The sequence below is a fragment of the Sinohyriopsis cumingii genome, chromosome 7, assembly GCF_028554795.1.
Source record: "Sinohyriopsis cumingii isolate HCF-2022 chromosome 7, ASM2855479v2, whole genome shotgun sequence".
Taxonomy (NCBI): Eukaryota; Metazoa; Mollusca; class Bivalvia; order Unionida; family Unionidae; genus Sinohyriopsis; species Sinohyriopsis cumingii.
In genome coordinates, this window is record NC_142967.1 from 30,294,511 (window position 1) to 30,310,036 (window position 15,526).

General features: G+C 37.8%; 1 protein-coding gene across 2 annotated transcripts in view; it reads right to left on the reverse strand.

The window, feature by feature from the left end:
- The window catches only part of LOC149794962 (protein mono-ADP-ribosyltransferase PARP14-like), a 156,499-nt gene that overhangs the window by 53,274 nt on the left and 87,699 nt on the right, over positions 1 to 15,526 (reverse strand). For both annotated transcript variants that reach the window (XM_089964622.1, XM_089964621.1), the window contains exons 14-15: positions 9,288 to 9,353; positions 5,030 to 5,209 (exon numbers count right to left, since the gene is read on the reverse strand). In XM_089964622.1, coding sequence (XP_089820748.1) covers positions 5,030 to 5,209; positions 9,288 to 9,353 — 246 coding nt within the window. The remainder of the gene's footprint in view (positions 1 to 5,029; positions 5,210 to 9,287; positions 9,354 to 15,526) is intronic.

A 15,526-nucleotide genomic window follows, 5' to 3' on the forward strand; every position in this document is an offset into this window, starting at 1 on the left:
TTATCGTGTGTTTTGCTCCGTAAATAACTTTTCTGAAATGTCTGCAAAATCCAAAAATGTGAGATAGCGGAATTGCACAGGAAAATATTCGTTCACCGCCAGTCAACATAGCTCTTCTCGTGGCAAATCCAAGGTTGTAATTATCATTGATACCAAGCATTACATCAACGTTGGTGGCGGCGGCATTAGCAGCGGCATTTTGCGGTATGCCGGTATTAAACTGAACATGATCAGCGTTATTAGAATTATCTTTGGCGAACATCATACTAGGACCGGCTGATCTGGTAAAATCATCCGAGTATCTCGCTAGTCCTATTATCGTTGTTGCTATATCAACATTGTCGGTAATTGATTCGATCTCTCTTCCATCGATCATGTAAGTGGCGCTCTTGAATAATGCCATGATGCCGTTGTTGACAAATCCGACCTTTAAATCTGCTCCATAGTCGGTATTATCGGTTTTCTTAATTTTTCCAACAACCTCGATATACGCCTCTGATGGAAGAAAATATCTTGTTGTATCGTGAACTTGAATTTCCAAGCGATTATTTGTATTTGGGTCAACTGCGTCATACGAGAAATACTGGAAATCTCGCACGGATGTGTCTCTGCCTACAGGCTCGTCCATGTCGAACACTTCATTTGACACTTGTGCGAACATTTATTATTAAGAATATCATCTAAAACGAAGACCACTGCCTGAAATAAAACTTGTATTAGCAACTTCATTTGCGAGATTTGTCTTAGCAACTTCCTGCGCTAGATTTGTCTTAGCAACTTCCTTTGCGAGATCATTTATTTTTTTATTTGCTGCGTCGTTTATGGCTTTACTGACTTCGGGCGGCATTTCTCTGGTGCTAGGTAATTTGACGGGTTGTTTTTTGCGCACTAAATTTAATATTTTACTTTTGACAGTATTGAAGCCTTTACTGGCCAAATTACCGATACCAGAAATGGCAGTTTCGCCGATTTTTCCTATTGCTTTTGACGCGAATTGCTTGATCGTGGGTCCGATTTTAGGTATTACTCGCGTAACGAGACTTCCAATGATATCGCCGAATCCATTATCGTGTATATATTTGTACACGGGCAATCTAGAGTTTACTATGCGGACCTGTTTAGGTCTGCGCTGATGTTTGTGAACAATCATGTTATTTCAATTGTGTTGTTTTAATCGATGAGTTCATCGACAAGTTCCTTGTAAATGTGAGAATTGATGATGCCACCGCGGAATAACCGCTGACAAATATCTGAGGCTTCGTTGGTTATTTCGCGGGAGTTATTTCCAGCTCGTTTTCCTCCGATTAACACTTCGAGGCGAGATACATCGTTGACAACGCTGTCAGGGCAAACGGTATATCCACTTCCCGTTTTTGGGTTTGATTCATCTGACGATAGAACTGGCGAATCAGACGACCTTGGTGAATATATTTCTGGTGGAGTATCGCGTCTACCAAGTGGCCAAGCCTCATCTTTCGGAATACTCCGTTTTTCTGGGGGTGAAAGTTCCTGTGGTTTCCAGTTTGTCGATGTTGGTTCTGGAGGTATGCTGCCCCAGAGGATTGTAGGAGGATCCCTTGGATATAATGTAGGAGAGAGAGGGGGATGGCGAAGATCAAAGGAGAATGATTCAGGACTATCACTTTTAGGTGGCAAACTATCTTTCTTCTTTACTTTGTATTTAACAACATCCGATAAAAAATTTAAAAAATCTTCATCTTGATATTTTATTGGTTTTCCTAAACTACCAAAATAAATTATCGCCTTCCAATCAATATCTTCGACTTTATCAACATCAATATCTTTTCTCAAAAATATTTTTTTAGTTTCCGGAGAATCATCAGCAGCAATTACAATTCTCGCAACATCGTCATTGATAAAACTTATTTGGTCCTTATCCAAATAATTATCCGCTGATATACTAGGTTTAATTTTAAACGAACTACTAACCGGTGATGATTTATATTCGGGCACAACTATCGGTTCATCACTCTGATCTTTTTTCTTTCTTGATTTTCTTTCTTTTTTCTGAGGTGTAGTTTTTTCTTTTGGTCTAGCTCCTAATTCCTCTGGTTGAATATCTTCTTCCTCTGGTTGAATATCTTCCTGTGGTATTACTTTTCTCCTTCGTGTTTTAGCTTTTTCTTCCTTCTCCAGTTGTTTTTTTTCTTCTGCTACTTGCTTATTATATCTTTGTGTGTCTCTTGCTGCTTCTAAAAATCTCCTGTAACGCGGATCCGTTTTCATACTCACATATGTTTTTCCCGAGTAAACTTTATATATCATGTTGTACCAATTATCACGAGTTCCATATCTTTTTTTTCCTATTGCAGTCAAATATTCATTTCGATCTCTAAAATAATTTTCTGCAAAATCGCCAATTTGATCTATGGTATACAGTGCCGAGAGCGGTCGTGATATCATATCCCATCCCTCATCGGTGAAATTTTCTCTTAAATTCTCGATATTAAACTTCCCTTTTGTCATTACAGGTTTTCCTCCTCCAGGTTTTCCTCCTCCAGGTTTTCCTCCTCCAGGTTTTCTATTATCTGCTCCAGAATCAATTGCAAGTTGTTGCGCCGCTGCTGCTATTGCTAATCGCTCGGGTAATGTTCGTGATTGTTCCTCAATACCTTTCAACATAGGAAAAATTCCCCTTTTCTTCGTATCCGGGTCTTTTTCGTCGCCAAATACAACCTGCTCGATTGTTCCGGTAACTGGCTTCAACCATTTCGATGATACCTCGGCAATTCCATGTTGTGCATCTTCGTAACCACGAACATTTTCCTTAAATAATCGTTTTGTCGGGATAAGCTTCTTTAATGCCGCTAATTGCTCTCGCGCTAATCTGGCAGAATGAGGCTCTCCAACTGTACTAGCTTTCGGACTCATCTTATTTTCAACTATATTGTTTTAATGCGAGGTAAAATTAGGATTAGCAGCCAAATTCCATTTCACCCCCCCCCCTAAAATCATTGTCTGAAATCACTGACTAGTACACAAAAAATTGCAGTCAGGGAGTGAATTTACGCAAATTATTTCTCATAGGAAGGCTTATTTTGGCTTTCTGAGGCTTCTACGGAGAAAGTTCTCGTAGGAAGGTTTATTTTGGTCTGACAGTCTGGTCTGTAGAACTTCCCTGCTGCTCCAGCAAGTGATACAGTGTCAAAAAGCATGAAAACAGATGATGTCATCATTCCTCATGATGTGTTTCTGTACCTTCCCACTTAGTACCTCCTGTACTGTCACCCATTTACTTCTGCCCATAATATACAAGTCTGATATGTATTCACAGACTAATAAGGAGAGTAACCAAAACATGTAGAGTGGTTGTCAGTCTGTTCTTGTCCTTGGTCTAAATCTTTAAGATAATATACAGCGGTTAATATCTGCAGGTGTAGCATTGCATACATCCTGCTTTATGAACTTCATGCAAAGCCAAACATTATGACAATAACCCGAGAAAGGGCACATGTGGCTGCCCATACAGGTAGAGTATCATAGCAATGCCATCAATACTTATGAAAGTGAATACTAAAATATCAATTCTAATAATATTATCTGTAGGGAAAAGCCAACTGACTGCTTATACAAGCAAAATCACTTCAGTGTCACATAGAGTATGAAGTGGATGCTATGACTAAACTATGGATAGAAACCCTGCATGTATGTACTCACCATTGCATTAACTATACAGCGAAATAGCTTTTAATTATAAACACCATACATACACATAAAAAATGCAATGTAGCGTCAATATAGATATTTATGAAATGGATGTTATAATATCAATCGTAATCAATCATAAGACAAGTTAACTGTTGGAATGGCCAAATGATGGCCTATACAGGTAAAATCAGACAGCATCACTTATATAACTATGAAGCAGACACTAAGACAAGATAAATATAGAAAACTTACCTGTATATATCTGACTGTAACAGAAATTAACAGCAATATTATATGAATTTTCTATATCACACACTAGACCTTTTTTGATTCAGCAATAGCAATATGAGGGCATGCAATTGCGTCCCATGCAGGTGTGTACTAAGGGCAACTAAGAGTGTGAGGATGGCACAGTGATGACACAGAAAAGTCAAAACCTCACTGAAGAATGAAAGAACAGAAAAGTTGGAGATTTATAGATGGATTATACTTCCCTTCAAAGATAACACTTTTCCAACTTACTTTAAGTTAGAAAACTTCCAAAATGCTTGCAACCATATAACTTGCAAGGTGTCTCTGTATAGAGTGTGCTACTTGTATGAGACGAAAGTAGTACTTAAGTATTCATGGTATTGGCACTAATCCCTGATTAAGGGGAGATCATTCTAACTACCACCTAGGTGGGAAGATAACTATTAGTTTTTTAGCTAAAAAGTTTTAGCCTGGGAGGGCTACCCTCTTTTCACCTCAAGCCAGTACCAGGCAAACCCAGAATGTGTTATGATCGAAAGAACTCTTACAAACAGTTGTTACAATATGTACAGTTATTTGTAAAGTTATGTTCAGTTGGTGATGGGAGTCATACATGGCATGCATATAATACAATTGAATTTCTTATTTCACTCAAGATGACATTATATGATTAGCAGTGATCAAGCAGAGCTTATTGAGCAAAGCAGCAAATGTGGTTAAAACAATATAAAATTGGAGCCATGACTTAAAATATAAGCCAACAATTAATTATATTCTTTATGTCTTTCCATCTACATAGTTTCAAACACTTGACCAAAGCAGAAGTGTAACTTTGAGGCACATTTATCTATTTACACTAAACACAGCCTCCAAAAACTGCATGTACATACTTTTCTGCAACTATCCATCATACAATTTCAGATCAACAATGAGTATTACAAGGAAAAAAAGGTGGGGAGAAATTATTTACTAAAGTGATATAGTGCAATATATTTATGTAGCTATAGACATGAAAGTAGCTTGGTTGGGTACAACATCATGCAAATCTGTGCAGCCTTCTCTATCTCATTTTGTGGACATATATTTTTAATCTGTGAATTCTACAAACCTGTGCCAAGGGCAGGAAAAGAGATGGACTGGCATCTTCTCTTGTCAGCATGGAGGAGAACTTTTTCAGTCATATCTTCCCATTCCTTTCCATTATTTTGGGCTGCCATGTGAATTATCATTTTGCATGGCAATTTTCCTGGACTTGTGACCACAAATCCATGCTTCTTCAACTCTGGATCTACGAAACATCAAAAGAAATAAAAAAAATTAGTTCTAGAAAGCAAACTGATACCACAAGTACTTCCTATATACTGAACTTATCAGAGAGTGATTCAGAGGATAGCATGAAATAAATATATGGTTCTCCATTAAAATTGTGCTATCACAAAAACTGACAAATGTATGTAAATGCATATTGTCAAAACAAGCATTTGTAGTTCTAAATAAAGATTCCATCTAATGATTTGTGGCAGTGTAAAATAGATCTGTGACATACTAAATGTACAGAAGCGTATTTACAATCAGATTACATGTTTTGATCAGAATTCATGAAAGTAGAGGCAAAAGAATTTGAAATTCGGACCTAGTTACAAATTGTTCATATCTGCTATATCTTAAGACATGTGGTAATGGGGTTTGCTGGGGTTACATGGGAAGAGGATGTCATGCTATTTATAATGAACTTTTGACTACTTACAATAGTTTTTATATCCAATAATTGGCACCATGTTTTCTCTGCCGCACCAAGAGGTCAGTAATTACAAATACATATGCTAATAGCCTTTCTCTTGAGATTTTATACTTAAGGTATATATCAATGTAAATTGTTACTTAATTAAAAGGTCAAATGGTAAAAAATAGGTTGTGACCTATACTTATTGAAGAAATAATTTCACTACAAACATGTATTATAGCAGGCAAAATTGTGTAGGACTATGACTCTATTCAGGGCAAGATCCGGTAAAGTTTGGAGGGATGGGTGTTCCAAAATTTCAAAAGGGCCTCAAATTTCCTCGAAAGGGCACTAAAGCAAGCATCTATTTGTCTATTTACTCAAAGTGTGCATAATACCCAATAAACATGCACAAGAATAAAATTATTGTCAAATTTTAAGTGACAAGTGACTGTGTATATGTTTCGGGAGGGGGCAGTTGGGGTGGAGTGGGCCAAAAACCCTGGAAACCCCCCTGATCCTACCCTGTATATTAATAACAATTTGCCCTTTCATTTTCATTATTTGACATGTATGTCAGTATTATTAATTTGTTTTGGTATTCTGCTGTAAGATAAAGACTCAACTAAATTTCTAGACTCGTTTCTATCATGCTTTTGCTGGGATGTTAAACTGTGGCCGTAGCTAAAAACTCCAGTAACCTTCCTGCAAACTTAATTTTATTATTAAATGGATACAAATTCAATGACACACTGTTTGTTGCTTGGTAATACCTTAATAAAAGTAAGAATTATCTTTAAAGCTTTTGAAAACTTAAACTCTTCATAAAAGAAAAACATAACTAGCAGTGCTGGACTTTTAAGTCCACCCAATCTCGTCATGGATGTAATTTGAGGAAATATTTCTGTGCCATCTCAGCCTATTGATGCCTTCAGAGAATAACTAACTCCAGCTGTAATGACCATATGTCTGTAATTCCAACTGTCAAGAATTTTTATTCTCACATTAGTCAATAAGAATCTGGCAATTATCTTCAATTTCATGAAGAGCTGCAATATTAAACAAGATCAAAAAGGAAGAGGAGGAGAAATAGTTAACAATACAGTGTGACCCCGCTACAACACAGTATTTGGGAGGCATAGAACCCGATCGTGTTATAGACCGAACCATTTTATAAGTAACCATGTCAGTTAGCTGAAGAAAATGTACCCCAAAAAAATGGTGTGGGGTATAGGTAAAATACGTGCTTCATCCACAGTTACCATCATAAATTGATGCATATTAAATGAGAAATACACCTGTAATGAAAACAGAGAATACATATATAAGTTTACTTTATTTACAGAACCATGAATTGGTTTATATACATGAATTCTGTTTATATATAAATGTCTAATGTATAGCATGAATAGAGTATCAACACTGTGTACTCACCCGCAACCCTCATCATATACATTGAATTCATAATACAAGTGATTCCATCGAAAATAGACACACACACACAGAGCTTTAAAATATTCAATAATTTTGTAACAGGTCATATTGGTCTGAATTCAGTGGAAAAACATAGCACAATCATGTAAAGAATGACAAAGCACATTTACTTTTCAGCGCGTTCCACGAGGTCGTAAAAGTTAGTATGCATTTTAAGCTGCCATTGGTAGCGTTCATAAGTAGAAACTTTTTCCCTACAAAAAGGAAACTTTCACAGCACAGTTAATGTGTTCCAGTCACGATGGAAAATGCAAAAATCCATCAGATTCCATCACTTTTATTTAAGTTTGGTACTGACTTCCTTTGAAGAAAAGTTCAATCACATAATGAATGACGAAGCACATTTACTTTAAAGTACGTTCCAAGTCGGTAAAAGTTAGTTTGCATTTTAAGTCGCCGCTGCATAAACTTTTTTTCCAACAAAAAGTAAACTTTCACAGCACAGTTAATGTGTTCCAGTCATGTTGGAAAATGCAAAAATCCATCAGATTCCATCACTTTTATTTAAGTTTGGTACTGACATCCTTTAAAGAAAAGTTCTTTGCTGTTATTGAAAGATTGTAGTCGGCTTTCTTTGATGAAGGGTGCATGCACTATTGAAGTCACTGCTAAAGGCCAGCTTTGGAGAACCAAACAAATGCCCATTTCTTATTGTGGCAGCGACATCAAATAATTGTATTGCATGATTGAGACTGGTATTTTTTCTATTTGCTAAGTACATTTTCACAACAGTCAGTGCTTCAAAGGTAATCTGTTTCCTCTGAAATTTCAGCAAACTATTTTATCTGGGTACATTTTAAAAAGGAATTGGCTGTCCTTTGGACTATTCTAGTTACTGTCCCTCCATGCCTATTGAATAAGTAAGATGTATTTTTTTTAATACATTTGTGGTAGCAGCATGATGCTGCATTCCATGCATGCATCTGAAAATTAACAAAGGGTCAATGGACGATAGAGACGCAGGTGTCATGATGTCAGGGGTTAATACAGAAAATGTGAGTGTTCTGAAGGATTTAATTCTGAGTGAAAAGAATAGGAATTTTATTTACCATCCACATACAAATGTAGTCTTTGTAAATATATTAATTACTAGCAAGCGGCTGAAAATCCAATGAAAGATAGATTATGAGACAATGCCTTGTCCGGTTGATCTCTGTTACCAAAAATGCCAACAAGAAAAAAGATCATATTTCACAACATACAGAACTCATGCTAGATGTCAGGATAAGCGGCTTATGATTTAACAATGCACTGTTAAGATGGTTTGTCAGTACGGACAAAGAATCTGTTTATGCAACAATTGATAAATTTCAGTGCATTTTATATGCAGTTTGCAGCTTTCTTTCATGGGGCCTCTGAATTTCTGCACTCCAAACCAATGGTTGTATATAAATGTTTAAACAGCCAACAATGTTGCCAATAAAAAGAAAAGCCACATGGTATTTTTGCAGCCAATAAGGAAAAGCAATCCAAGTTCGTGACATTGACAAAGACTTACGCGATCCCAGAATAAACTTTTTATGCATTTTTTCATACTTTAAAGAAGACAAAAATACTTTTTGTGTACAGGAAAAATACAAATAAAATTTCAGGAGCCAAGCCACAATTGTCTTGAAGATTACCAGTAGCTTCTCATCGGTCGGTGGTTCCTTCTGGAGTTTTCCCAGGTTCTTCCTCCACCAATTATACTGGTTGCCATGTATAGCCTATATTTTGCTGAAAAATGGCGTTAAACCGATTGTCTTGTATTATTCATATGTGATCTCTTCCCCAAAATGATATCAAACTTTCTATGAGTTTATTCCATACTTTTTAAGAAAGAATTTTTTGTGCACAAGAAAAATACATGTATATGAAATTTCAGGAGCCACACTATGACCGTGTTATATCTGAATTTGTGTTATAAAGGAGCGCACTATAGCGAGGTCACACTGTACTGTTACGGTGAAAAATGTATATTCTAAAAACTCAACACAACTAATTCTATCCATACAGAGTTCCTTAAAAATAAAATGTGTCAATGGTCACTGAATATGAACACAACCCTATGACACCTTGTGAAAGAGGTTTACTTAATAAAATTATAGTTATTAATATTTTTAAAATAAATAAATAGATTTAGTAAATCTATTTCAGATTAATGTCTTACCTTTACCCTGACAGTCTTGTTGGATGGAAATTCCTCCAGCTATAAGAATGGCTTTTGATACCTGACCTGTAAAGCAAATAATTTAAATAAAATTCAGCTCTAAACAAATATGAGTACATGATATTAAGCATACTTTGAAATCATGAAAACTGTTTATTTATTTTAATATTATTAAATATGGAACATAGCTACATTACAGTTAAAATGATTAAAACATAAAAATTAATGAAGACACTATGTGCTGTTGGCTTGACTTCGCTTGCGAAGATTTAGGAAGGGGGATGTCCATGTCTACTGCACATGGAGCAGCAGGGAAGTTCTACAGACCACACCCCCAGACCAAAATAAACCTTCCTACGAGAACTTTCTCCGTAGAAGCCTCAGATTTCAAAAATAAGCCTTCCTGCGAGAATTAATTTGCGTAAATTCGTCACCGATTGCAATTTTTGTGTGCAAAAATCATTGATTTTGGACAGCGATTTTTGGGGGGGGGTAGGAGAAATTTATTCCATCGATGAAGTTTGCAAAGTTTGGCTGCCTTTTCATGAATAAATTTGATCGAGACCGATTCGATATCTACTACGTGGATCATGAAGATTAATCGTGATGAAACCATGCGGTATTGCCTGAGCGCGGCTGAAGAAATTTTTAAATTTGTTTATGTCCATATCGCCGTTGCACCAAGTCTGATGAATATTTCTCAACGTGTGAGTATCGACGCCATTGAACACCGATAAGATATTACAATTGTCCCTAATTACCTTTGGAATTTGCGTATATCGCTGCGTCACGTAAATCACATCGGTGTTCTTGTGTCGGCCACGCGAGAATATCCTAGCCGGATTAGTTTGCTTATCCAGCATAACATCATCGAATACGACAAGATTATTAACATCGCCATCTAAATTTTCCACGGATGGGGTTTCATTGATGTCTGTGATGAATTCGATTGTGCCTTCGTCGGTATTGTCGCTGAATTCCTTTAGTACCTGATAACAACGCTGATCATCAACGGACGGTGCAACCAAATACAACTTATCCCATTTTAGCCATCGCATTATCAAATTTAGCAACAATTGAGTCTTTCCAGAACCAGACGGGCCAATAATTATCATCCTTATCGAATTCGGTAATACCGCGTTGTGTTTCGCTTGCTCGCGTTTCTTCGTGGCGGAAAAATCAATTACATTCATGTTACTAGAATATATGGATTTATATTGTGTTAAATGTCGCACGCGCACAGCTACGATAAATCCAACCGAAATCGTCACACGCAATAACAGGAACGCAATTGCAGGAGAATGCGAAGTTTGTAATACACGCAAATTCAAATTTGTAAAAAAAAAAATAGAACCGGAGGAGACATTACCGCCTCCATGAAAAATCTACCTGGGCTGCCCTGGGCGAAATATCCCGGAGAAAAACATCTGCCAGGATACAATTACTGCGGACCCGGCACGAGGCTTGATATAAGACTCAATGATAATAATCAACCAAATCCCGGCGAAGATCCAGTAAACGCCATCGATAACGCGTGTTACTATCACGATCTTGCGTATCGTAGCGGGGATTTACAACAAAGACATCTCGCTGATATTAGGCTAATTCATGCAATAGACGCGATTCCTGACAAAAGTTTCAAAGAAAAATTGGCAACTTGGTTGATAAAAGGCGCAATGAAAGGTAAATTAGTATTCGGTGCTGGTAAATAATAATGGAGCAGATATATTATTCTCCGCGAGGATTCTGGCGAGGAAAATCAGCAATTGCCAAACTCGCCAAGGCAGCAAAAGTAAAACAATCCGTTGCTGAATCGTGGCTATCGAAACAGGCAGTCTGGCAAATTTATCTTCCTCCGCCTAAGAGAATACCGTATGCGAGTTTCTCTGTCAGCGTCCCTAATGAAGTCCATCAGGCTGATTTAATGTTTCTTCCTTACGATACCGTCGACGGAGTCACATACAAGTATGTGTTGACGGTTGTTGATATCGCTAGCAGATACAAGGAAGCCGAGCCGTTATCGAATAAAACAGCAACGGAGATCGCTAAGGCGTTTAGCGAAATTTATTCACGATCTCCATTAACATGGCCGAAGCTTCTTCAGGTTGATCCAGGACGAGAATTCCTCGGTGCGGTTACTTCACTGATGAAAAAGAATAATGTTAAAATCCGTCGCGGTATTGTAGGTGTTCATCACAATCAGGCTATCGTTGAGAGATTCAATAAAACTCTTGCAGAACGATTATTCGGATACCAATACGCGCGCGAATTTATTCAAGATAATCGATCTCATGATTGGGTAACAAGATTACCTCACGTGATTAACGCGCTAAATAACGAAGTAACTCGAACAATAGCAATGAAACCCGCAATTGCAATTACAAAATCGAATATACCACTAAAGCGAGATTCCACAATTCCGCCTGTGCTAGGTAGCGTCACGGTCAGGTATTTATATAAAGAAGGCGAGGCCGAAGGAGGAAGAAAAAGAGCAACCGATCCAAATTGGAGCGTTACGACACATAAAATATCAGCCGTAACAAGATCGTCAGGGAGACCAGCAATTTATTTCCTAGATTCGCTAGCGCCACAACGCGGATTTACCAAGGAAGAATTACAAATAATACTGAAAGATACTCAACTACCGCCAGCGTCATTAATGTGAAACCGAATTCTACCTGAGATAATTTTCTTACTCTTGACACGGCTAAATAAACTAAATTTGACCAGGAAATTCTATCATCGACGATCCAAACTTGGCCATCCACGGTTAATCCCTGCGACGAGTGTATCGTTGTTGCATATCCTAGTTTCCATGGCGATCTTTCTGCGTTTATCGCATCATTGACAAGATTAATATCAACAAGAATAATATCGTTCAGTACCAAGATCTTTTCTTCTCTGCATGGTAAAGTAACACTGATATTTTGTTTCCTGGTATCAGCGGGTCTGTAACACAACGGCACCTGCAATGTTGGAAATTTCTCGCAATGCAGCTTGAATAACATTTCCTGAATAATATCACGAACAATTTTTCTGCTAGCAACAATCAAATGATCTGGACGCCACAAATTTAGAAAAATATCCATCGGAGTCTCGTCGATTATTTTTCTCATCACATCGCATTGAATTTTATTCGGTTGTAATCGAATTATTTTTTTGAATTCGGTCAGTAAAATATCATCGGATCTATAATCAGCGTCGATTTCCTCATAATAGTCAACGAAATTCCTGAGCCATTCGTGTGGAGATTCGCCATCAATAGGATCAGGCTGGCCATGATCTCCGCACATTATCACGGCGGTATTTTTCTCCTCCAGCCAGGTTAGGAACGATTTTAATACAACTAAATTTACTGTGCAAATTTCATCAAATATTATAATTCTGTTGATATATTTATTTCCCATGCGAGCCGAATCCCATAATCCACCGCTGTATTTGAAATAACTGTGATAAGTACAAGAATCAACGTCGCGTTGCCTTATTTCTCGCGCTAATCTGTGAGTTGGAGTCAAGACTATCATATCAGATTTCGCAAATAAATTTATCGCTCGCGTTGTTTTACCACTACCACCAGGACCATTCATGTAAACGAATTTGTTACGTGAAATCGGGTCAAATGCGGATGCAGCCGTCGATATTTCCTCGCATTTATCTCGATGAAATTTATCGCAATCTTCGACATCAGCGTCCTCACAATAATCTAGGATATCCTCGTTTTTTATCCTCCAAGTTCCCCAAGAGCCATCGGCGATTAAATTATCCAGCCTATACTGATATTTCTTATCGATATAAAACGAGTCCGTTGCGACCCTTACCGCGATATCAGAAAATTTATTTATCATCGACAGTAAATTTATGCTCACATAAGCGAGCATCGATGATCTCAAATGCGTATACTGCGCTGATTCTCCGTCAAGGTAACTAATTACGGTACCTAACTTTACTCCGTCAATGATAATATTCTCTCTGTTGCAGAATATCCCTCGCGATACCGTATCGGCTATAATAAAGTCCATCTCAGCATCATTGATAAACAACCTAGCGTGTCGGTGTTTATGATCAACGGATCCTCCTTGAGTAAATTTGCCAATTATTTTTCTTCCGATATCTTTCGCGTTTTCACAATCCGTCGGCAACCACACTTCAGTTTGTTTCCTGTATGATATAATCGCCTCACTCACCGTCAACGATACTAACATTGATGAATCCAGCATATACCTCAACAACACTATAGGGACCCAACGACGCTGCGATAAATGCCGACCAAACCAAATATAACAAATTTTATGTAAATTTTCAGCAAACTCGAATGAAGTAACATAAGCGAATCCCGTCATGACAAAATCAGGTAACGGTCCGTTAATTGCTACCCTTGTCATCTCGCTGGTGGGATGGCCAAATTTAGCAAAATAATCCGCACAATCGCCATATCCAAGGAAGCTTCCAGGATAGCACGCGCTCATATCAACGGATATCATATCTTAGAAATAATATTTGGTATTCCACAATCCGCCATGGCCGTATTCGATACAGCTAAGTTGAATATCAGCGAGGTATTCGTTTCTCGTAGGTTTCCACGAATTTCTTTCTCTGGCAGCGTGAGCAGCAACAGACGGAACAGTAAAGCAGTTCGTTAATAACTGATCAGGATTTGACGAATATTTCACCGCGATATTTTTCATAGATTCATGTAATTTTTCATCACGGTAAATATCTCCGCGCGGCAATATAAATTGATCGTATCTTTCTTCGCTCGAGAATAACCAAACCGATATTGGATCAGATGCTGCTAATATTTTGATATATCGGAACATGGCATCGGAATTGTCTTTTGCGCCTTCCACGGGATAAAATTTAACAGCGCGATCTCGCGGGAATATCATTACCGACTGCGACCACGCATGTGAATTATGATCAACAATCTCGATTGGAACTCCTCGAGATCTATACGGCGACGAATATAATATTTCTCCCGATAGCGTTTTCACGGTAATAGGAAATTTAAGTTTCTTGCTCAACACAGCAACATCGTCAATCGATGCGCCATCAACAACTGTCTTCGCCCATGAGTTAATTTTATCCAACCTCAACTGAGTCAATCCGGATCCGCGACGAGCGTTTTTCATATGCTCGATAACACGCTCAGCCACGCAGTTTATCATCGGCGATTCTTTCATCGCAGGTAGATTTTTCACATCCGGGTTGTTATTTAGCCGATAAATTCCATAAACAACAGCGCTAGAAGGGTACGCCCTAGCATAATAAGGACCATCGATTCCCAATAATAATCCTGGCTTCGAATTTTTATCAAGAACGACGTTTTTCTTATCGCCACGCACGGGATCTCGTTTATCGCGAATAATCCAAGTGTCGTCAGGCATTTGTGCAATAAATTTTATCCCAAAGATAAATCGTTCTTCCTTGTGTTCGAATTTTATGTGCTCTATTATCTTCTTGGCCCGTTCCAGATTCATCGTAGCGTCAACAGCGTTAGTTTTCCACGTTGACCAAACATGAATCGCTCCATCATCGAGGAATTCTCTCTTGGCGCGATCGACCTCAGGTATGATATATTCTGCCTCATCAAGATCAAAAATATCCATTATTATATTTTAGACAAATATTTAAATTATAATGAATAAATGTTCGTGGATACCAATCGGATCAACAAAATCATGCGACAAATCCTGCAGAGGTGATTATTGTGGCGCTCACATATATGCGATTCGACGAGGCAGTAAAGGACCACAACGGTGTTTAGTTTGCCAAGTTGGCACGCGAGGAAAGACTCGATTGTGTTTATCCTGTGGAGGGAAAAATTATCGGGAATTGCTCAGATATTACAAAAAGAAATCTTCCTCGGTGATAACATGCGAAGAGGATTACATTAATCGATTCAAGGCAAATTATGATTTAGACAGATAAATATTATATAATGGAAATGAAATCGACGATTCCTGCAATGACAATCACGCATGAGTATAGATCTCATCCAACTATCGAGGGTTACGAGTCATCGTCCGATGGTGTTGTCAGAAATATCAAAACGAAGAAAAATGTTGGTAATGTAAATAATTCGGGTTATCTGTTATTTACTTTCGGTCCAGCAAAGAGAAGAATTGCGTATTACAACCATAAGTTTGTATTTGAATGTCACAAAGGACCTATCAAGATAGGTCTTGTTATCGACCACATTGACGGAAATAAACTTAACAACAAAATATCTAACCTTCGCG